At 43.7% G+C, this 24313-nt stretch overlaps 2 protein-coding genes across 3 annotated transcripts in view; both read left to right on the top strand.

Annotated features, from left to right (window-relative positions):
• Positions 1 to 1502: 1502 nt before the first annotated feature.
• Positions 1503 to 17501, top strand: flvcr1 (FLVCR heme transporter 1). The gene is made up of 10 exons (XM_055872696.1): positions 1503 to 2417; positions 2607 to 2751; positions 10182 to 10322; positions 10906 to 10973; positions 12119 to 12222; positions 12451 to 12561; positions 13763 to 13868; positions 14473 to 14584; positions 14769 to 14836; positions 15510 to 17501. The coding sequence occupies exons 1-10, from the start codon at positions 1746 to 1748 to the stop codon at positions 15594 to 15596; spliced, it is 1614 nt and encodes a 537-aa protein (XP_055728671.1). The 5' UTR covers positions 1503 to 1745; the 3' UTR covers positions 15597 to 17501.
• Positions 17502 to 18198: 697 nt separating this feature from the next.
• vash2 (vasohibin 2) overlaps positions 18199 to 24313 on the top strand; it is a 44531-nt gene continuing 38416 nt past the window's right edge. The window contains exon 1 of one of the 2 annotated variants that reach the window (XM_055872698.1): positions 18199 to 19227. In XM_055872698.1, the coding sequence (XP_055728673.1) occupies positions 18913 to 19227 (315 nt within the window). In that variant the 5' untranslated portion in view covers positions 18199 to 18912. The remainder of the gene's footprint in view (positions 19228 to 24313) is intronic. The other variant, XM_055872697.1, reaches the window with a different exon arrangement.

Here is a 24313-nt window from a genome sequence, read left to right as displayed (position 1 = left end):
GTGTTTTTGCATATGTGATGGACACTTCTATATATAATTTAAGTGCCATTTATTTCAGAAATATTCCACTTGGTGCTGAAGGGTTCCTCTGCTTCATTATACCAGGTGGGACTTGTCTGAAAAGAACAAAACAAAAAAAACAATATATGTATCCATAGCTTGTATTATTAACCATTAGGGGCGACATGGTTTCAATTTGAGGAACATTTTTAAACACCTCAAATTCATGGATGGGCGGCAGGGTGGCCTAGTGCTTAGAGCATTGGACTAGTTACTGAAAGGTTGCAAGATCGAATCCCCGAGTTGACAAAGTAAACATCTTTCGTTCTACCCCTGAACAAGACAGTTAACCCACCTAGACCGTCATTGAAAATAAGAATTTGTTCTTAACTGGCTTGCCTAGTTTAAAAAAAGGACAAAAGAAAACATGTAATAACATCCAGAAATCCCGTTTCTGTTTGGTCAGGTTCACATCAGCAGACACTAACATCACTATCTATGGACACACAACACACTCAGCAGTCTTTGGCAATGCTTACGGCTTTCTTCGAAGTGTTTTCGCTCCGGGTATTTCGTGACATGTCCTGCAGCTGTCCAAGCTGACCGTTGCTCCGGAGTCACTGCCTGGAGCGACTTGAAGTCGCAGGTGTTTTGCAAATGACAGTCAAAATGTCTCTTCTCTGCTCTTTCCCAAAACTTGCTGTCAATCTCTACTCGACACCACGTTTCTCGTAGCGTGTTTAATTCGAATAGGGCACCCTCTTTATATTTTGACATGTTTGATAGGCTTTACAACATCACAATAGCAAGTAGCAGCCAAATGACGTGGGGCGTAATGAGCGCATTGTTGTCTTTAGCCGCGCCGCGGTTTCCATGGATCTGGAAACCTGAGAATTTCGCGCAACAATGCAAACTGTGACAACGTGGAAGTGTAGTGATGTAGGCCTGCGTGTGCCAGTGCATCTTGAAACGTATTTAATCGTGGTAAATCTGAGGACGAATTGAAGACCGCATTTTCAAAAACATAATGAATAAAAGTGTAAATTCACCTCCCATCTACAAATTTAAGGTCTACAATTAACAGAGAAAATTGATTTGTTAGGCCTATGTCATTGAGGTGGATGATTTTATTACACATTTTATGCATAGATTGTCTCAATCGTTTGTTTTTCAGTGCGAGTATCCTACTGTACAGTATATGCTAGGCATGTCTATTAGGTTAACCTAAGATTAGGATTAGGGAGAGATAATGAGGAGACCATGTGTCACTAATGAACACATACACCTTTGAACAACCTCAATTCTATTGAAGAAATTATCCAGTTTATTTGAATGCATAAAGAGGCCGGTGAGCACTTCTTCTATTCACATGTCCCGGACTGGTTGGGGATAATAACCGCCATAGCCCTCCAAATCAGGTATTTTGATTGGTCGGAGTCATCATCCGAAGGCCTCTATATTTGAGTTGTCTGATGTAAATGCGCCCTGCCTTACAGTACTCTCCACTCCCATGCACTGAACAAAAGCGGCACGGACATACTAGACTATAGCAGGACCATGCGAAAGAAGGCGCTTATGTGAGCGAATACAGATAGCCTACAATATTTTAAAATGACTTATTCATAAAACGGTGTGAATAGTTGTATTATCTACTAACTGAATGTTGGATATGCCCTATTTTGCGTAAACGTGCTTCCTGACTTTAGGGTATAGGCTATAGAGATAGGCGACGTTGGCGCAGCATCATGGTGGCTGGCGAGTTGGTACAGGAGCATCTGCGACGTGACAACGCACCTGACGAAATAGACATCTCATGCAAGAGCTCGGTGCATAACGGGGCAGTCCCAATAGGGGATCAGTACACCGATCTAACGAATGGATCGGCACATCTGACAGAACTGGACTCGAAGGCGTTGGAACAAGAGATCCCTCCAGGTGAGAAGCAGGCTATGCTTCCTGGAGAGGAAAAATGTATCGAAACGAAACTCTATTGGAGAAGATTCGCCGTTTTAGCTGTGTTCAGCTTTTACTCCCTCGTCAACGCATTTCAATGGATCCAGTACAGCATCATCACCAACATTTTTACCCACTTCTACAATGTATCCAGCGACAAGATCGACTGGCTGTCCATTGTATACATGGTCGCGTATGTGCCTTTGATCTTCCCGGCAACATGGTTACTGGATAAAAAAGGACTGAAACTGACAGCCCTTATGGGCGCGGGTTTGAACTGCGTCGGTGCCTGGGTGAAATGCGCCAGCGTCCGGCCAGATCTGTTCGGTGTGACAATGACCGGACAGATAATATGTTCCATAGCCCAAGTCTTCATTCTCGGGCTGCCCTCTAAGATTGCATCAGTGTGGTTTGGCCCGAAGGAGGTGTCTACTGCATGTGCCACTGCCGTGCTGGGTAACCAGGTGCGTGTGTATTGAGTCATGATATGGGTGGCACCTATTGAATCCTTTAGCCTAATCATATTGTAAACTGTAGGCCTGCATGCTTATGATGTACATGTTTATGCTGCTGTATAAAAATAACCATAACCATTTATTTCTGTATTTTGATGGAATATGTGACATTGATGTATTGGTCTGATCCCTTTCTAGCTGGGCACTGCCATTGGCTTCCTGCTTCCACCTGTCCTGGTCCCCAACACTGTGGAAGACATAGAGCTGATGGGACACAACATCAGCGTTATGTTTTATGGGACGGCTGTAGTCTCCACTGCTTTCTTCATCTTGACTGTAATTGGTAAGTAAGTTGACACAAGCCTCATCATGCCATCTGGAATGGTGTTGTGCAGAAATGCATCCGATGGATAGCACATAATTTAGTCCAGGGCTCTCCAACCCTGTTCCTGGAGAGCTACCGTCCTGTGGGTTTTCATCCCAAACCTAATCTAGCACACCTGATTCTAATAATTAGCTGGTTGATAAGCTAGTTATAGCTGGGGTTGGAGCAAAAACCTACAGGAGGGTAGCTCTCCAGAAACAGGGTTGGAGAACCCTGATTTAGTCACTGTAGTAACTAACTCCATAGGTCCAGACGACTGCATTTACAATGCCTTCAGAAAGTATTCATACCCCTTGACTTATTCCACATTTTGTTGTGTTACAGCTTGATTTCAAAATGGATTTAATAAAAAAAAAATTGCTCACCCATCTACACACTATACCCCATAATGACAAAGTGAAAACATGTTTTAAAATATTTTGCAAATTTATTGAAAATGAAATACAGAAGTATCGAATTTACATAAGTATTCACACCCCGGCCTACTGAGTGGCGTAGTGGTCTAAGGTACTGCATCGCAGTGCTAGCTGTGCCACTAGAGATTCTGGGTTCGAGTCCAAGCTCTGTCGCAGCCGGCCGCGACCGGGAGACCCATAGGGGGGCGCACAATTGGGCAGGGATGTCCTTGTCCCATCGTGCACTAGACTCTTGTGGTGGGCTGGGCACAGTGCACGCTGACACGGTTGCCAAGTGTACGGTTTTTCCTCCGACACATTGGTGCGGCTGGCTTCTGGGTTAAGTGGGCATTGTGTCAAGAGGCAGTACGGCTTGGTTGGGTTGTGTTTTGGAGGACGCATGGCTCTCGACCGTCGCCTCTCCCGAGTATGACTTATCACACAAGTCAGAGTTATACATAAACTAAGTCTTTAGTAGTGAGAGCTTTGCAATAGCAATGGCTGGTCGACGAATCACCGTCTTTGATGATTCGTTGAAAAGCGGCCAGACAAAAGTACAAAGGTCTTTTATAGCCAAGATCCACCACCTAGTCGACATAACAAACCACAGAGGTTTTGAACGTGTCACAAGGTGAGACTTTTTAAATGAGAAAGGAGTATCCCGTAGCCAGATAGAATTCGCTATAAATTATCGTTCATCTTGGTCCCTAAGACGAGGCTCCAATTTCATTCCTGGTACTTCATAGCACAAAACCACCAACTCATCCAATGGCATAAATCAATTGTCAACTCCAGATACTCCCATCTCAAGTAAAACCCCTTCTTGACCCCACTCCTGGACAAGCTCACTGAGGGGAGTGAGCCTCTCGGTCATACACTAACATGCTGACCAGACCGGACACATCGCGTGCGCGAGCGTCGCAAAATACATTTAGAAATCCATATTATTCAATTATTGCACACACCCCGCTCGAACATGCCAACGAGCGTCTGCGATGCCAAGGGCTAAAATAGAACTCCTTTCTATTTCTGATGCAGATCGCGCAGCAAGTCCTGCCTCTCCCATCTCCTCATTGGTTTATAGAAGCAGGTACCCACGTGCCATCTCCTCATTGGTTAAACCCACGTGGGTGATTGAAAGACGAACTGTGTTGCCGGTCGGTGTAGTATTACTATAAAAGTTTGGATGCCGATCACCATATAAGTTCAAAGATGAAAAAGCCTGGAAGGAGGAGAGATGACTAGAAACGATTCGGTTGGCCGTTTTATGTGTCGATTAATTGTCGGAGTAGAGGTCCTTGTGCATTTCAGGTAAAATAACAACTCAATGTTCATATCCCAGGACAAATTAGCTAGCAAGTGCAAGCTAACTAGCTAAATTTCCATACATGTTTAATGCTTTTCGACCTGTCCCCAAATTAATGTAATTGGTTCAGAGTTTGTTTGATATTTTAACCTGCGTGTCGTGATCGCGTTTGGTGTGGGGGGACAAAATACATTTATGCACGATAGCGCACGATGGCGCACGCGCACAGCCGGTTTGGGTTCCGTGTAACTCAGGATAAGTGCAATATCAGAGATGACATACAATGGTTCCAGACACTACCATACACATCCCACACTGCCAAAGGAGGGAGTGACTGGTGCACAGACATTGTGGACACAAGTAATTGGTTCCTCATTAATCACACCATCCCTTCACATGGTTTAAGAATAGGTAGACACATTCACATATGAAGACAATGTTCTCTCCTGTCGTTTTCCCTTTCTGATATTATGCATAGCACCAGGGACATGTGAAAGATAAGCCTGACCTCTCCCCTCTCTGGGCCCCAGGTGACTGAGCCCGAGCTGATGGAAGAAGTGCAACTGCCAACACCAGAGTCCGAAGGGATACATTCTAATAACAAGTATATCACATAAGTATATTATGCAGATAAGACATCTTAGTTATCTATGTTACACAACTAATTCTGATTCTTCCACCACACAACCTATTGCTCGATCTCCCGGACGACGTTACTAGCCTTTTCCCTGCCTGTACTGTTGCCTTTTTGGACCCCCTGTGTATGACCTTCTGCCTGCCCCTGGACCTAGCCACCTGCCTCCTCCTGTGGTCCTTTACAATAAACACCTGCTGCGCCCTGCGCTTGAAACCAGCTCTTTGTTTCCCATCGTGTTCATTACAGAATACCTCCCAAAACGACAGATGGATTCAGCGGAGCTGCAGCTACATCTAGCCCGACAGGAGGAACGAATCGATGAACTCTGCGACCTCCATCAGTCCATTCCTGCTTCACCGATATCAGGTGCCACAGCCTTCTCTCGTTCATCTCCCCCTCCACATCCATGCCTAATAAATACGACGGCTCCCCAGGGAAATGTCAAAGATTCCTCATGCAATGTAACCGGTACATAGACCATCACGCCGCTGACTTCACCTCTGACAAAGACAGGGTGGACTTCGTCATCTCCCTACTCACAGGCACAGCTCTGGATTGGGTCACAGCCCTGTGGGCCGCTCAAAGTTCTGATCTGTCCTCTGAATCACGTTTCCACGCCCTCTTCAAGGAGGTTTTCGACCATTCAGTTTCAGGTCGTCACACCGGGAACCTGTTATGTGAGCTGCAACAGGGCCGTCGCTTCACCACTGAGTATGCCCTTGAGTTCCGCACCATGGCTGCCGGCAGTGGATGGAGTGAACCAGCTTTCCTTACAGTCTACCGGAGGGGTCTTAATCGGAAGTTACAGACTGAACTGGCCTGCAGAGGAGATTTAACTGACCTAAACCAATACATCCATATGCATTGGCAACTTACTTATGGACTGCAGACCTATACAGTTGCCCATGACCTGCGAGTCTTCCACGCCCTTCTCTCGTCCACCACGGTCCAATAGCCCTGAACCCATGCAACTCGGCCGCGCCCCTCTCACGCCTGCCGAGAGACATCGGAGGTTACGTGAAAACCTGTGCCTCTATTGTGGAGAGAGTAACCACCTACTCAATAGCTGTCCGATAGCTGACCTAAACCAATAGCTGACCCCCCCCCCCCCCCCACGAAGGGGTGACCACAACCCCTCCACTTCCGCCCAGGTAAGCACCTCTACGTTTTTGAATATTACCAAAAGGCAGTTTGGTATCCTGGCTCTTCTTTCTGCTAATGGGGTCACTCAGTTTGTGGCGGGACTAGTGGACTTGGGGAGGAACAGGTAATTTCATTGACGAACAATTGGCACAACAGTTATGAGTCAAACTAATCCCTGATAATCCTCCCTTTGAGATTAATGCGCTGGACAGACAACCTCTCGGCACTGGTCTTGTGACTCGCATGACCGAAAGTATTCCTTCAGATTGGCCTCCTTCACTCTGAGGTCATTCAGTTAATGGTGTTGTCTTCGCCTAAGGAACCCCTCATCCTCGGTCACCCCTGGCTAAGCCTTCACGACCCTGCCGTCTCCTGGCGGCAAGGGGAACTGCTGTCATGGTCTCCCGCCTGTTTTAAGAACTGCTTCAGTCTACCCTGTCGAGCCACCTCTATAGAAGGATCGGAGTCTGCCATTCCAACCCACATTCCACCTGTATATGCCCAGTTCCTGAGTGTCTTCAGCAAGAAAAAGGCATCAATTCTGCCCTCTCATCGCCCGGAGGACTGCGCGATCGACCTCCTTCCTGGGACTTCGCCCCCTAAGGGTCGGATCTACCCCTTGTCCATCCCAGAGAATGAGGCGATAGACACCTATATAGAAGAGGCCCTCAACATGGGATTCATCCGTCCATCCACATCTCCGGCTGCATCGCGTTTCTTTTTTGTGAAAAAGGGATGGTAGTCTCCGTCCCTGCATAGATTACCGACCCCTCACTGACCTTACCATCAAGAATCACTTCCCAATGATTTCTGGCCGCACTAGAACAAGTTGGACAGGCTACCATCTACTCCAAACTGGACTTACGTAGTGCTTCCAACCTGGGCCGTATCCGAAGTGGGGATGAGTGGAAGAAGGCGTTCATCACTGCTATGGGTCACTACAAATACCTGGTTATGCCCTACGGTCTCACCAATGCTCCCACAGTCCTCCGGTCCTTCATGAATGAAGTTTTCCAGGACATGATCAACCAGTTCCTCATTGTGTACATTGACAATATCTTGATCTACTCTCACTCCATTGTAGAACACGTACAGCATGTGCAACAGGTCCTCCAACGGCTACAGGACCACCACCTTAATGTCAAGGCTGAGAAGAGCACCTTTCACGTTACTACGGTAACCTTCCTAGGGTTCGTGTTGACACCAGGAGGGGTCAACATCGACGAAGGCAAAGTCACGGCCGTGCTTAACTGGCCCAAACCTACCACCGTAAAGGAACTACAACGTTTCCTAGGATTCTCCAACTACTACCGCCGGTTCATCCGAAACTGCAGCAGCACAACCACTCCTCTCTCAGCTCTCACCAGTCAAAAACCTGTACCCTCCAATGGACCGACACCGCCCTTACTGCATTTGAGACCTTGAAACACCTCTTCACCTCAGCACCCATCCTTAGGCAGCCAGATCCTACCCTTCCTTTTGTTCTGGAGGTTGATGCATCCGAGGTCGGCGTAGGAGCGGTTCTCTCTCAGCGGGTAGGGACGCCTCCCAAATTACACCCATGTGGCTTCTTTTCCAAGAAACTGTCACCCACTGAGAGGAACTATGATGTGGGGAACCAAGAGCTCCTCGCCATTAAGCTGGCAATTGAAGAGTGGCGCCACTGGTTAGAGGGAGCTTATCACCCATTCCTTGTCCTTACCGACCACCGCAATTTGGAGTACTTAAGAAGTGCTAAGAGGCTCAACCCCAGACATGCTCGCTGGGCACTCTTCTTCACCCGATTCAACTTCACCTTCTGCCCGGCAAGAAAATTGTGAAGGGTGATTCCTTATCCATCTATTTGACTCCCGTTCCTCTAACCCAGCTCCCTGCTTCCATCTTGTGTCGTGGGACGCATACTGTGGGAAAGCCAATCAGCCGTCCAAGAGGCCCTATGCCACGACCAAGCACCTCCCGACACCCCTGCAGGCGAGACTTACTTTCTGGCGTCCGTCAGACCCCAACTAATGCAGTGGTGCCATACCTCACTGAGATCTGGCCATCATGGGATCACCCGGACCACGGAGCTACTGACACGCAAGTTCTGGTGGTCATCCCTAACAGCAGATGTCCGAGATTACGTTCTTTGTTGTCCCGTCTGTGCATGGGAAAAGAGCCCTTGCCAACTACCTACCAGTAAGCTCGAGCCACCACACAGACCATGGTCCCACATCGCCATGGATTTCCTCATGGATCTGCCAGACTCTTTGGGCTTCACGACTATTTTAGTTGTAGTGGACCGGTTCTCCAAGATGTGCCGACTCATCCACCTTCCACATCTACCTAATGCCATGGAAATGGCCGAGTGCATGTTCCACAGGTGTTTCGTCTGTATGGGATCCCGGAAGACATCATGTCGGATCGGGGACCCCAGTTCATCTCTAGGGTGCCATCCCCAAACCAACGGGCAGACGGAACGCCTGAATCAGGAAATGGGGAAGTACCTTTGCCAACACTGCACCAACCAACCACACGAGTGGAGTCGCTATCTAGCCTGACCCGAATACGCACAGAACTCCCTGGTGCATTTCTCACTCCTTTTCAGTGTGTCATCGGATACCAACCCCCCGTGTTCCCATGGTAGACAGAGCCCGGAACTGTGCCTGCCATCGATGAGGGGTTTCGACGGAGTGAGCAGGTTTGGGAGACCGCACATTGGCACCTCCGTCAAGCTTCCTTCTCCTAGAAACGGTTTATTGACCGACATTGCCGACCTACTCCACTCTTATCACACACTATTTAGTTCAGTTCTTTGCACCCCATCATTGTGAGGTATTGTTTGTTTTGTGACACACTTCTATTCGGAGCTCCGTTTGTCCCGTGATTTACTCCTCCCATGTATGATAGTTTTTGCCTGCCTCACTAACGACGCCTTTTTACCTATTCCCTGCCTGTACTTTAGCCTATCGGATTTCCTGTTATCAACCTATTGCTTGATCTCCCGGACGACGTTACTAGCCTTTTCCCTGCCTGTACTGTTGCCTTTTTGGACCCCCTGTGTATGACCTGCCTGCCCCTGGACCCAGCCACCTGCCTCCTCCTGTGGTCCTTTTATTAATTTCTAAAATGTTCTACATACAAAATTACACTTTCACATTATGGGGTATTGTGTGTAGATCAGTGACACAAAAATCTAAATGTAATCAATTTAAATTCAGACTGTAACACAACAAAATGTGGAAAAATTCAAGGGGTGTGAATACTTTCTGAAGACACTGTAGATTTTCTATAGGCTACGCATTCCATACAACCATGCAAATATACCACAGTAAATCCAACCCAGTATCACAGATTATTGTGAAATAGACATAAATTACTTATTGGACATTTTTGACAGGCACAAGAAAATGTGTAATTTTCTGTGTGCAGTACAACATTTTGTATACAGTGAATTTCAATCACAGATAAAGACAGTAGGTTACTTAAGACAGAAACGATAGGAAGGAGGTTGGTCATTGAGGATGGGTGGGCATAGAATGCGAACGTCTCGTCTAGCAACCCCTAGCCGAGTTATAACGTTAGCCGTCTAGCTAACATTAGCCACCTAGCTAGCCTAGCTAAAGTTAGCCACAACAAATTGGAATTCGTTTAATGTACACGAATGCATTATGAAGAAAGAAATACACACAAAATGCACTGTGAAGAAAATTGTGTAATACATACAAAGTGTGCCTGTCGCGAATTTCGAGTAAGTAATTTGTGTTTATTTCACAATAAGCTGTGATAGTGTTTTGCAAAATCAGGAATGAGTCATTACAGTCATAAGTTACTGAGTGCATTTGAAGCAAGAAACAAACACCTGGCCATTATGTTGTAAAGCTGTAAATACAGCGTGTTAGTGTTGACTATGTCTCTTCTCTCCTAGTCATGAAAGACAGACCCTCACTACCTCCCAGCCAAGCTCAGGCTGTCCTGCCTGCCTGTGCTCCTGAAGACTACTCCTACAGACAGTCCATCATCAACCTGTTCAAGAACAAACCTTTCATCCTACTGCTCATCAGTTATGGTGAGACACCAGACTTACCATAATCTTACCTTATTTTGCTCCTTATGTTGTTGCTACACTTACTATAACCATGTTATTTCCACTGTAACACAAAGCTACCTTATGGTGAGACACCTGACTAATTGCCAGGTCTGTGCTTTAGCAAACTCATCTGTTGGGTTTGTTATCACGCCAAACGTGTTTTTACATGACAAATAAAGTTTGAGGAGTTGGCCGAAGCACATACAGATCTGGGGCCAGGCCAGTTATCCTGAGTGCGGACCAGAGTCTCTTGTTATTGCATTCTGTTCATTCACTGATTATTTGCTGGGGATATTTGTTCCATTATGAGATCCATCTATCTTTAACCCCATACAAGGCAGATGAGATCTGCCCTTTAACCCCATGCACCCCAAGGCAGACTGACTGCCCAGTGCTCAGTACAGTTATGTATGTTTATTGGATTTGACCTCTATAGAGTTTCTTTTGATGGTGTTCAGTAATTTTCATGGTTTTGTGTGTACTACATAGATTCTTGGAATTGATATCACTATGTCGGGATGAAACATTGAAAGAAATCAATTTTTCCCCCATTTTCTTTTAGGTATCATGACTGGTTCTTTCTACTCTGTGTCAACACTTCTCAATCAGATGATTATGGCTTGTTACGAGGTAAGTGGAGTACATGACTGTTTCAATGACTGAAAATGAAGATGATTTGATAAGTTGATTTACTACATGCATAGCTAGATCAAACACAAGGTCTTGAACAGGACAGTAGTAAAGACTTTAGGGAAAAGTCTTTCTCTGTAAACAGATGGAGTTAAATGAGAGCGGAAACCATGACAGGGCACGAATCCATTGTCTCCCGCTTTGAAGTTCATTATCCGCTTTTTACGCATGCCTGCTACCCATGGAGGAGAGAGTCAATCAGGGTTGGCTAAAAGACTGAAAGACAAGCAACTTTCTGTGAACTCTAGTAGCAGCCTTCTCTCACTTTAACATGTCAGATGACATAAACATCACTTTCCCACCAGACTTTCCATAAATCCCTGAACCGTACCCCCTAAACCGATACAGCATGTACAGTACCAGTCAAAAGTTTAGACACACCTACTTTTTCTTTATTTTTACTATTTTCTACATTGTAGAATAATAGTGGAGACATCAAAACTATGAAATAACACATATGGAATCAAAAAAGGTTTAAACAAATCTAAATATATTTTATATTTGAGATTCTTCAAAGTAGCCACCCTTTGCCTTGATGACAGCTTTGCACACTCTTGGCATTCTCTCAAACAGCTTCATGAGGTAGTCACCTGGAATGCTTTTCAATTAACAGGTGTGCCTTGTTAAAAGTACATTTGTGGAATTTCTTTCCTTCTTAATTCATTTGAGCCAATCAGTTGTGTTGTGACAAGGTAGGTTGGTATACAGAGTAGCCACCCATTGCCTTGATTACAGCTTTGCACACTGTTGGAATTCTCTCAACCAGCTTCATCTGGAATGTTTAATTTGTTTAACACTTTTTTAACACTTACTGCATGATTCCATATGTGTTATTTCATAGTTTTGCTGTCTTCACTATTATTCTACAAAGTAGAAAATAGTAAAAAACATTAAGAAAACCCTTGAATGGTACTGTATGTAAGGTCATACATGCATCCAGACCATATTGTGTCTGGAGTCCTCATGAGCCTCAAGTTTTAACTAAATACTCTTAGCCATGGGTCTTCATGTGAATATGATAGTGTGGCACATGTCCCTTGAAAAGCCTGCTTTACCCTACACTAACATTAACCTCCTCACCCCAGAACCAGGAACTGAATGCAGGCAGGATTGGTCTCACCCTTGTGGTGGCTGGAATGGTGGGCTCCATCATCTGTGGACTGTGGTTGGATCACACCAAAACCTACAAGTAGGTATCAGTGACATTTACAGTAAGCTATAAAGTAATTAATAATAAAGTAAACTTATATAGGCTATGTAATTCCCTGAGACATAGAGAATGATGAAGGTGGGAGTGATATTGTACATTTTCCCTGCCCATGGTACCTCCATATTGCCTCTTTAGTTGTGAAACTCTCGGTATTGAATGTATCCACTTGTATTTACATAAATGTTCTGTCCTGTGATTGTTCTTCAGAATGACCACTTTGTTTGTCTACATCCTGTCCTTCATTGGTATGCTGGTGTTCACCTTCACTCTGGACCTCAACAGTATCTACCTGGTGTTCTTCACTGCCGGCGTGCTGGGGTATGGCTGGAGATAACCTCTCTGTTGGAACTAGATAAAAAAAGACTGTCTAGCATCATCATTGAGAGACGCTTCTCATTTGTGTAACTGACATCTTTGTAACCGGAAAGGATCCTGTAACCACAAAGGAAATGGTTTCCTATCAGATTGTAAAGAATTTATTGAAATTATAATTATGAAGTAAAATAGTAATGATAGCCCATGTTGCACAATGTGTCTACATGACAAGGTAGTGAACCGTAGGGTGTCATTCAGGACATTTCAAATGCAAGCCTCTTATTTTATTTGCCATGCCATGGTCTAATGACCTTTTGGACATCAGCTTCTCGTTCTCTTGTATGCTCTGAAGGTAAACAGTCACTCATGCAATGTCTCTATTATTTATGTATTGTTCAGGGGCGGACTGGAACCAGAAATCTGACATGGCATTTCTTTTTTTCCTTTTTCTTTTTCTTTTTTAATTTTACCCCCTTTTCTCCACAATTTTTGTGGTATCCAATTGCTAGTAATTACTATCTTGTCTCATCGCTACAACTCCCGTACGGGCTCAGAGAGACGAAGGTCGAAAGCCATGCGTCCTCCGAAACACAAGCCAACCAAGCCGCACTGCTTCTTAACACAGCGCGCCTCCAACCCGGAAGCCAGCCGCACCAATGTGTTGGAGGAAACACCGTGCACCCGGCTCCCTTGGTTAGCGCGCACTGCGCCCGGCCCGCCACAGGAGTCGCTGGTGCGCGATGAGACAAGGATATCCCTACCGGCCAAACCCTCCCTAACCTGGACGACGCTAGGCCAATTGTGCTTCACCCCACGGACCTCCCGGTCGCAGCCGGCTGCGACAGAGCCTGGGCGCGAACTCAGAGTCTCTGGTGGCGCAGCTAGCGCTGCGATGCAGTGCCCTAGACCACTGCGCCACCCGGGAGGCCATTGCCCTGGCATTTCTAACACACCGGACCATTTTATTCCTCGAGGCCCCCATTATTAGCCAGATAATGAGAATTTTGTGCAAAAAAAATCTAAGCTGGACAGGCCCACTGGGCTAAAAATGGACCAGCCCATCTGGCATTTTCCCGAAATACCATATGGCCAGTCCGGCCCTGGTTATGTTCAACAATTATCAACGTCAAGGGCATCGAAATAAAGCAGTGTGTTTTCCCTGAGGGCAGGCATGGTTCACTGATATGATATTGTTATTCTGTAGGTTCTTCATGACTGGTTACCTGCCACTTGGATTTGAATTTGGGGTTGAAATTACGTATCCTGAATCGGAAGGGACATCTTCTGGTCTTCTTAATGCATTTGCACAGGTAAGCGTCAGACACATGATCATCTAAACAATCATGAATATTTTTTTTAATTGTTTGTGGAACCATGCTCAACTGCCTCCAGTGATATTTTCATGCAAATACTTTTGGGTATTCCCGTGCACCACAGCATGTGTCCTCCCCTCAACAGTGTATTATGTAATATTTGCCTACCCACACAAAGTCTGCATAGTACATTTACTTTCTATTCTAGCTCTTCATAAAATTATTTAGCTTCTTTACCAAGTGGCGTTTGAGAAGTTTTTGTTTGGTGATCTGTTTTGTTAGTCACTATAAACTTGTATACACTCTTGGGGGAAAAAAGGTGCTATCTAAAACCAATAATGGTTCTTCGGCTGTCCACATAGAAAATCCCTTTTAAGAACCCTTTTTGGTTCCAGGTAGAACTCTTTTGGGTTTCATGTGGAACCTCTTCCACAGAAGGTTCTACATGTAACCCAAAATACTTGTACTTGGGACTAAAAATGGTTCTCCTATGGGGACAGCTGAAGAACCCCTTTGGAACTCTTTTTTCTAAGAGTGTACCCTTGAGGCACTACAGGTGTATAGTGCGTTGCTCACCTCCTATGTCTCCTTCCTCCCTCAGATCTTTGGGATTATTTTCACGTTGATCCAGGGAAGACTAACAACAGACTACAACCCCCTGGCTGGGAACCTGTTCCTCTGTGTCTGGATCTTCCTGGGCATCTTTCTCACAGGTTGGTTGGCTCTCTGATCTGTTCTGTGGAGTGTGGGTGTCTTTCATATGATCCACCTTCTGCTATGAAAACTGATACAGGCTGATAAAATACAATGCAATACTATGTAGGCTACACCACAACGTTGTATGTTTATATATTTTTTGATGAGGCTCTCTTAATTACTTTCACCTGTTTATTTCAGCCTTAATAAAATCAGAACTGAGAAGAAACAACGTCAATATGGGAATGGACCACAGAAATCTTCAAGCAGTAAGTCACATTCTGTCCATTTACCTCAGAGAGATGTTCTATTTTCCTTTTCTTTCTCTTGAAAGGTCAGCCTCCTCTTAATCACTTTTCCTTGAATGACGCAGATGTCAGGTCACTCGTCTGTTTGTTCTTTCACATTGACAGCCATTGTGAAAGCTGTCTCATATCTCATGAGATCCCCAACATCAAGGGCCGGGCAAACCTCAAATGACAGAAAAGTCCTGCAGTGTCTCAGCCACTGACCTCTGCTGGGCTCATCTAATGTGAATTTTTATCATGTCGAGAGCTGCGTGCTGGGCAAAGCAAATTAATCATTTAATACATTTGTTTTCCATGGATTATTTGGAATAGTCTTCAGGCAGTCACTAGACAAAATATGTATAGTAGTAGTCATGTTGCATATCTATTGAAAAGATTTATAGTTTTAAAGTTCCCAGGAGCATTGCTGACGTCAGTATAGGGCGTCTGAAAACTTGTGCTGTAGGATGTTGTTATGGGATACTAGAATACCATTTATCACTGTGATTATGTACCCCACTATGTTGGTTTAATATACAGTGATTGGCTGATAACATTGTTACAACTAGTTACTTGAGTGATGAGAAGACTCTTTGTCTCATGAAAGGAGAATAGAATACTTTAATTAAAGATATATTTCTCTCTGCTGTCTCAGGTCCCTACCGAGTGCCCTTCAGACAAGCCAACCAATGGCGTCAAGATGGAAACTTCAGTCAGCTTTTCCCATGAGACCTCACTTTAATCCAAAAAGGACAGGGGGGTCAGGTCGCTCAACACTACTGAACATTTCAGAGGCCTACATTCAACAACATTTACTGAGGTTACTTGAAATCTCCTTTTCTTTGGATTGTATACTGTAATGTGTTATAATGTTTGTACTGTAGTGGTTTTAGCCAAGCCATGATTTGTTTATACATAGGTAAACTATAAGCACCTAAATACACCTTTTAACTTCCAATAGTCCTCTCCTTCTTTTGCTTGATGAACCTATTCTGTCTCTACAATTGTCATCATCGCTGGTTCATAAAGTGCTGCTTATTTAAACTTATTTAAGGCATTATACAAAACCAAAAGGGACATATAATGTAGGATCTCTGACCTGCCTTAGCCTGTGAGGAAGAACATTGTTGTCATTATGGTGATGTTATTATTGTGATGCTGCATTATTTTAATTGCATGACAATGCAGTTTAACAGTGCCAGTTTTGTTCTCTACGACATGTCAGCCATTCATACAAATATGGACCAAATATGACGCACTAAGATGCACAATGCATATGACAAATGTGCAACATGCACAATCTACATTTCAGTGTATTACTTACATGCATGCTTTTGAAAGTGTTAAAATGTTGACAACTTTGTTGAATACATGGCACAGATAACAGTTCTGCCGAGATAGGTAGCTAATGGTATAGCAGCGCCACCCAGAGGAATTCTGTGGAAATACTAAGGAAGCTGTGTGGATGATGAAGCACAAACAGGAGTGATAATGACTGCAGCGTTACAATTAAAATAGCTCCAAACCTTCACAGTGGATTATATAGCTCAAACTGTGGCTATAAAGACTATGCACAGTAGGTGGTCTAGTGGTTAGAGTGTTGGGACGGTAATCGGATCAAATCCCTGAATTGACAAGGTAAAAATCTGTTGTTCTGCTCCTCAGCAAGGCAGTTAATCCTCGGGTGCCAAAAACTTGGATTTTGATCAAGGCAGCCCTCCCGCACCTCTTTGATTCATAGGGGGTGGGTTAACAGCAGAAGATACATTTCAGTTGAATACATTCAGTTGGACAACTGACTAGGCATTTCCCAGCACATCTCTAAACCGCTATATTTTGGCTCTTGTATTTCCTTTGTTTTAACGGGAATAAGTAATATCATCCCATCAATAATCAGAAGATCCAACCCATAGGCGTTTCTGCTATCTCAAAAACAATTTAATGTTTTTAAATGGTTGCTTCCTGCAGGATATGTCCAAATTAGTGCTTATAATTATGAATATTTGCGTATCAAATGTTATTATTTAGCTTCTTATGACCGTAGAAAAAAACATTTATTTGGTTGACAGATGTATTCCTCTCTTTTCTAGCGTTTTATGTAGTTCTGAATAATGATGAAGTAACATTTCTCTATTAACATTCATAACATTTCCTTGCTTTTTTCTAAATTTGATAGTTCACTTATACCAATGTAGTTATTTGTTTCAATTATTTATTCATCTTTATTTCAATGTATTGCATTTACCAAGACCATTGAATTGAATCATTGTTCCCAACTGAAAATGAGTACATCCGGACCTTGAACTATACTTACAGTTTTGTTCAATACAACATATGGCTTTGACACACCACTGTCTAAAGTCTCGACAGCCTGATTTATAATTTCGCAATGTAATCCACAGTATAGTCAATGCCAAAACTGTTACAATGCAGCTGCTATAGAATGTGTCTTCTGCACAATCCCTTCAAGGTGCCCCAGAGTGTACTCTAAAAATTTGGTTTTAGTTTTGCCTCTGTAGTTTGTCTTTGGGCTTTTGTCGGTGGTAAGGAGTCGTATGTGTACTTGCTTATCTGCAGATAATGTACTGTGGCAATCAAAACATAAAACACAGAGTGTAAACAATACAATAAAATTATTTTTAGCTCAGCTACTATAGTCAGTGGATGTTGTAATTCTGTATATGTTTTATTAATTGTAGTCATGAGGTGTCACAGAAGACTTTTAGCTAATGACCTAGATATTGTAATAATAGTGCCCTCATGTGGTGACCAATACATTTTCATAAGCATATGGTGTATTCTAATAATGTTTTGTGACAGTATTCTAAGTGATTGAAATGCTAGCATTTAGGTTTTCCCAATACTGGAAAACGTGTAGAGAAAGTTAGACCAATAGAGTTGGAATATGCGTTTGGCTGACATTGTCCAGAAGAGGGCGTATTTGGCAAACTAACCTGTTACTGGAGTGCTTATTCTCATATTTCTAAATGAGTAACCTTGATATCCCACTAGGGAAATTTGATAAATAAATGACATGTATTTGCCCTCTGCATTAATAATTTGGCCCTTGATAATCTTGGACAATATGTAAACATGTACATTGCTTGCTGAAAGAAGCCAATATCATTTTCTAAATAGCCACTGACCATTTCACGTCAGACACCACTTGTTAAATTGAATCCGGTGAAGTTTTTACATTGTTCACTGTTATAATAACGGTATAATTTAAAAAATATTGACCAAAACAATACCGGGCGTTGATAAAAAAATATCCCATTTGTTGCAAATTTCACTTGTTGACGCCCTCATCCGCAATCACCACCAATCACAGCAAGGGACTCGTTCCTTATTTGTTATGACTACTTAAATCCGTTTCTCTTTGTTGGTACAGCCAATGAAATCATCCAGAACACGGCTGGCTGCCGGGGTTACGATAGGCAGAATAACATAGTGAAATCATTAATCCCAAAATATTAACCATGTGATGGAGGATTAAATTACCAGAGAGGAGTTTTCATCATGAGGACGAAGCTTTCGAAAAGACAGCCTACTCGATATTGGGAAAATATGTAGTAGACTACGAACGGAACGGAATGCATAGCAGAGGTCAGCTGTGGGAGTCAGTCGCCCCCGCAGTTTTCTGAGCAAAGGATGAAGTTACAGAGGAGGAAGACAAACGGGGAATATTCCACTACGGGCAACTAGCAAACTACATTGTTATGAATGGTCCTCACACAATGCGGTATTTTAGTCGGCTATGCTTTGGGGTTTGATTCCTTGCTAGCCTATATATTTCAGACTTTTTAATGGCTAAAGATTATGCTTAGCTAAATATATGAAATGCATATTTTTTCTGGTGCATTTCTACCTATAAGGCTTGACACGTGCCCCCCAAAATAATTTCGTTAATATGTGATTTCAGTATCCTTTATATGGATGTACGGGAGTGGATATTGGTACAGCAACATGTTTGTTATAACAAACCTGGGTTATTGACAAAGGCTAAACAAATCATTACGGGCTGCCATCTGCCAGGACCCCCACTTTTGAATTGAACAATGACTGGACCCAACGCCACTAGCACTAGTTCACCTGCAGCTAAAATGGGGAGGCACCGATCCAAAAGCACCAGTGGCAGTACGTACTGCATCTCGAGCCCGGGTGCTGAATCTGCTACCCTTAGCACCCCCAACAACGCTGGACGTTCATCGGGAGAGGAAGAGGAGAAAGATGGGGGGGTGCTATTTTACGTGAACAGAACTGGTTTTCCCATTGACGGTGTCACTTGGGAGAGGATGTGGACTCATGTGGCCAAAGTACACCCTGATGGACAAGACATTAGCAAGATAAGGAATGCTGCATACCTTCCTAAAGTAAGTATAGCCTTAAAGCCAGACAAATAAGCAGTTATATTGACATAAAATCCAGGGAAATTACCATGTTATAACCAACAGACAAATGCTTCATATTGCAATTCAACAGACATAATTTGAAATTCGATCTATGCAAAGAATCCATCAACAAATGTTCACAGGACAATAGCAGGATGAGTTAAAGAGTTCTTCCTGAAAGTCTTCTCTTTCCTAATTATCCTGATGAGGAATGAAGAAGGAATTTAATGCATGCAGACTATTTCAGCCTGCCCCTGGCCTCCAATAGGACACTACATTGTCTCTGAGTAATTTCATCAGAGTCCAGATATAACTGGGACCGAAATGTCACCAAGCGGGGACCAGTGTTGAGAGCCTTTCTCTTGCTGTCATTGGTGGGAGTGAGACTGGGCTGAGAAAGGAGACTCTGGAGCATCACTAATTGGTACACTGGAAATTAGTACATGTGATGGCAAAGCCCAAGTTCATAGCACACTGTAGGCAATATAAATAGCAGAGGATATGACAATGCACACAGGAATCTTTGTATTTGCCCCAGACTGTGTCCTTTCTTGATGCTGCCTCTGTACTAGTTATTGGAATTATGACCAGAGGCTGCTTGAGTGTTGTATAGTATCACCAAGGGACAGTGACACTTTCTTTTATGTTCAGGGTGTCTTATCAACTACCTTTTTGCAGTCCACAATAGCAGTCTTTAGCTGAGAAACCTGTAGGCCTGCTCAGTGCTGTGGGATTTCACTCATGTCATATCATACCGATGTCCATCACACTGCCTAAATTGGGGCGGCAGGTAGCCTAGTGGTTAGAGTGTTGGGCCAGTAACTGAAAGGTTGCTGGATTGAATCTCCGAGCTGACAAGGTAAAAATCTGTTGTTCTGCCCCTGAACAAGGCAGTTAACCCACTGTCCCCTGGTAGGCTGTCATTGTAAATAAGAATTTGTTCTTAACTGACTTACCTGGTTAAATAAAAAAAATAAAACACTATCTATAGACTACACCTAAGTGAATAGGAGACTGTAGTTGTATTCCACATTGCTACGCCATACTACACTGAACAAAAATATTAACGCAACAATTTCTAAGATTTTACTGAGTTACAATTCACATAAGGAATTTAGTCAATTCAAATTAACATATTAGGCCCTAATCTATGGATTTCACATGACTGGGAATACAGATATACATCCGTTGGTCACAGATACCCTAAAAAAAAAATATGGGCGTGGATCAGAAAACCAGTCAGTATCTGGTTTGACCACCATATGCCTCATGCAGCGCGACACATCTCCTTCACATAGAGTTGATCAAACTGGTGATTATGGCCTGTGGAATGTTGTCCCACTCCTCTTCAATGGCTTTGCGAAGTTGCTGGATATTGGCGGGAACTGGAACATGCTGTCGATCCAGAGCATCCCAGACATGCTCAATGGGAGACGTGTCTGGTGAGTAAACAGGCCATGGAAGAACTGGGACATTTTCAGCTTCCAGGAATTGTGTACAGATCCTTGCACCATGGGGCTGTGCATTATCATGCTGAAACACGAGGTAATGGCGGTGGATGAATGACACGACAATGGGCGTCTGGATCTCGTCATGTTGATGTGCATTCAAATTGTCATAGATAAAATGCAATTGTGTTCATTGTCTGTAGCTTATGCCTACCCATACCATAACCCAACTGCCACCATGGGGCACACTGTTCACAACGTTGACATCAGCAAACCATCTCACTCACACAACGTCATTCATGTTTTCTGCCATCTGCCTGGTACAATTGAAACTGTGATTCATCCGTGAAGAGCACACTTCTCCAGCGTGCCAGTGGCCACAGAAGGAGAGCATTTTCCCACTGAAGTCGGTTACGATGCCAAACTGCCAGTCAAGACCCTGGCGAGGACAACATGCATGCAGATGAGCTGCCCTGAGACGGTTTCTGACAGTTTGTGCAGAAATTCTTCAGTTGTGCAAACCCACAGTTTCATCAGCTGTCCGGGTGGCTGGTCTTAGACGATCCCGCAGGTGAAGAAGCTGGATGTGGAGGTCCTGGGCTGGCATCGTTACACGTGGTATGCGGTTGTGAGGTAGGTTGGACGTACTGCCAAATGTATCTTTTATTTCAGTTCATGAAACATGGGACCAACACGTTACATGTTGCGTTTATATTTTTGTTCAGTATATTAGTCAGTAACCCAAAACTGTTTTGAGAATCACAAATGGCCTGAAAAGTGTGAAAGGAGAGTGGAGTCATTAATATCCCAGAGGTAACAGTGAACCCTGCCCGACCAGTCTGTGATCTCCAGGTGCAGGTGTTGGGCTAGCTAACTCATTAAGGAGATTGGGCGGAGTTACAGCAATGCAGCTCAGGGACAATCTCATATCCAGGGCCAGCGTCTGGGTGACTGTGTGGAGGAATGAGCATTGCAGTGCTGTCTGTGGAGCTCACGTGTATTCATATAGAGCTATAGGCTACAGAGAGAAACCTGTGAAATCTCAAGCTGCATCTCCCTGCAGCACTGAATGCAAACTAACACACTCTGAGGAGTTGTGATCAAAGTGTGTCTCGTGATCCATTCATTGCATCCATTCATCTTGCATTTAGAAAAGGTTAGGATTTAAATGATTTTGTCATTCATTGTTTTGTAAATTTGGTTCCAGTGTCCCACCCAAATGGCATATTGGTAAGAACTTAGCAGATTTTACTCTCCTGAAATGCTGTATTCCTCTGTTATTCTCTATTTATGGTGTCAGGAATGGTAACACCACTGCTTGAGCTTTGTGCCTGTCCTTTGCCCTGACTATTTGAAGGGGTTGGTTGTGAGTGAACTAATCCACCATCTGGGATTTGAGTCAGGATAATCTTTATCGCCTAATTGTTTCCATAAAGCTTTGTACAGGAAACTAAACAGGCTTTCAGACCAAAGCCTTCCTTTCGGTTTCAAACGTACATTATACACACCTCACCCTTACCAAAAAACGGGCTTCTGGAAAACAGTTGTGGCAAATCTTTGGCCAATTTGATGCACATTTGCAGAAAGCTCTTATTTAGTTTCATAGCAAAACTTTGCGGCAACTTGTGAATTTCTGGCAAACGATTCTTGGAAACTTGTGGCAAACATTCTACTGTGTGCTGCAAATTTGTTGCAATATTAGATCAGGTTTTTTGTTACTTTGTGTATTAACAACATTGAAATGTATTTTCTACAAACACCAAATCACATTGCATCACGACAGGATTTGGTTAGAACTGAACTGATCTCCAAACGTGGTGCTACTGTATGAAGAATCATTTTTATTTTTATTGAAATTTTATTTAACCCGGCAAGTCAGTTAAGAAAAATTCTTATTTACAATGCCGGCCTAACAAAAGGCAAAAGGCCTCCTGCTGGGACCGTGGCTGGGATTAAAAATAAACTTAATAAAAATATAGGACAAAACACACATCATGACAAGAGAGACAACACAACATTACATAAAGAGAGGTATTTGTTTTTGTTGCGTTCTTATGGGAGAAGGTTCAAGCTAATGTTTTCTGGTAACTGTAAATAAGTAGTTACACAGGCTCTGCTTACATGCACACCACATGAAAACCGCAAGCTATCATGCTCTAAAGATAGTCTCTGACCAATGCCCAACTGTCCTCTGGAGACAAATGACCAGGGTGTTTGGTGCTGCAGTCACATCTTGGCTGTCTCTCTCAAGTTTCACTGATGTGTCCTGGGGATGTAAAGTTAGATTAGATCCACCACACGGGGCAGGTCGCCCTTTTCAGCCACAGAAGAGCTATCTAAAGCTGGGGAAAAGATTCAGAAGGGGTGAGGGAACGTGAAGCTACTATAGTGCTCACAGGCAACTATACATAGTCAAGATCCCACAAAGCACAATGGGGAAATGGCTGCCTAAATATGATCCCCAATCAGAGACAACGATAAACAGCGGCCTCTGATTGGGAACCATACCAGGCCAACATAGATCATTAATCACCTAGATAACCCACCCTAGTCACTGTCACGCCCCAACCAACATAGAGAATAAACAGCTCTCTATGCTCAGGGCGTGACACAGACAGACCATGAATTGTCAGCCTCAACCTTGCTCAGTGAGTTCGCCAGGTGTTATTACTATCCAACTTACTGCAGTGCTGAGGCTGAAATTCAATCTACTTTCAAAGCTTGTGCCACTGCCACAAGCTCTCCATATCCCTCTGCGTAATTGTCGCCCTTTTATAAAAACCTCTTTCACACCTTTATAATGAGGAATAAAGATGTGAATCACACACTCGTTCGTTCAGTCCAGTAGTTCTCTGGGCTCCGCAAGGCGCCCTCCTCTTCTCTAGAGGGAAGGAGAGAAAGAGGAGAAGGATGACAGCTAATTACACAGGGTGATTTGGGACTGTGTGTTGCACTCAACTAAACACTCTAAACAGTAACACTGTGTCTAAATAACAAAATCAATGTTTTCATCAAATGTACATTGTTCCAATAATTATCAATGAAGTGTTATTACATTTCTATAAGTGGTGTGGTAGGCTACACTTTGAGAAAATGTCTGATCCCAAGACACTACGAGGTCCCTTCCTCAGTTAGCACTCATCGCTCTCTATGCTGTGGAGAGAGAGAGATAAAGAGAGGGAAAGGAGAAAGGAATCACCCCATATTCCTTCCCTGACCCAGCAGAATTCTGTTCTATTCCAGGCTCTCAGAAATTGAGATAGGGTTGGCGGGGCGATTGTTTGAGGGATTATTGAAAAATAAGACCCAATGTCACTGACTGCTGAATATTCCATAAATGTTTCTGCTTTTCATTTCACTTGCACAGCTTGAATGTGATGCTTTTAAAATGGGCCTGTGTGCGGCAGGTAGCCTAGTGGTTAAGCACATTGGGCAAGTAACCGAAAGGTCGCTGGTTCACATCCCAAGTCAACTGGGTGGAAAATCTGTCAATGTGCCCTTGAGCAAGGCACTCAACCCTAATTGCTCATGTAAGTCTCTCTGCATAAGGGTGTCTACTAAGAGAGTTTAGCCCTATCCTTTGGGGGTAGAGTGCTGATGAAGGAAAAACCTAATCTTAT

The sequence above is a fragment of the Salvelinus fontinalis genome, chromosome 20 (assembly GCF_029448725.1).
Source record: "Salvelinus fontinalis isolate EN_2023a chromosome 20, ASM2944872v1, whole genome shotgun sequence".
Classification (NCBI taxonomy): domain Eukaryota; kingdom Metazoa; phylum Chordata; class Actinopteri; order Salmoniformes; family Salmonidae; genus Salvelinus; species Salvelinus fontinalis.
Note: the sequence above shows the minus strand (reverse complement) of the source record. Positions and strands in the feature narration are given on the sequence as shown.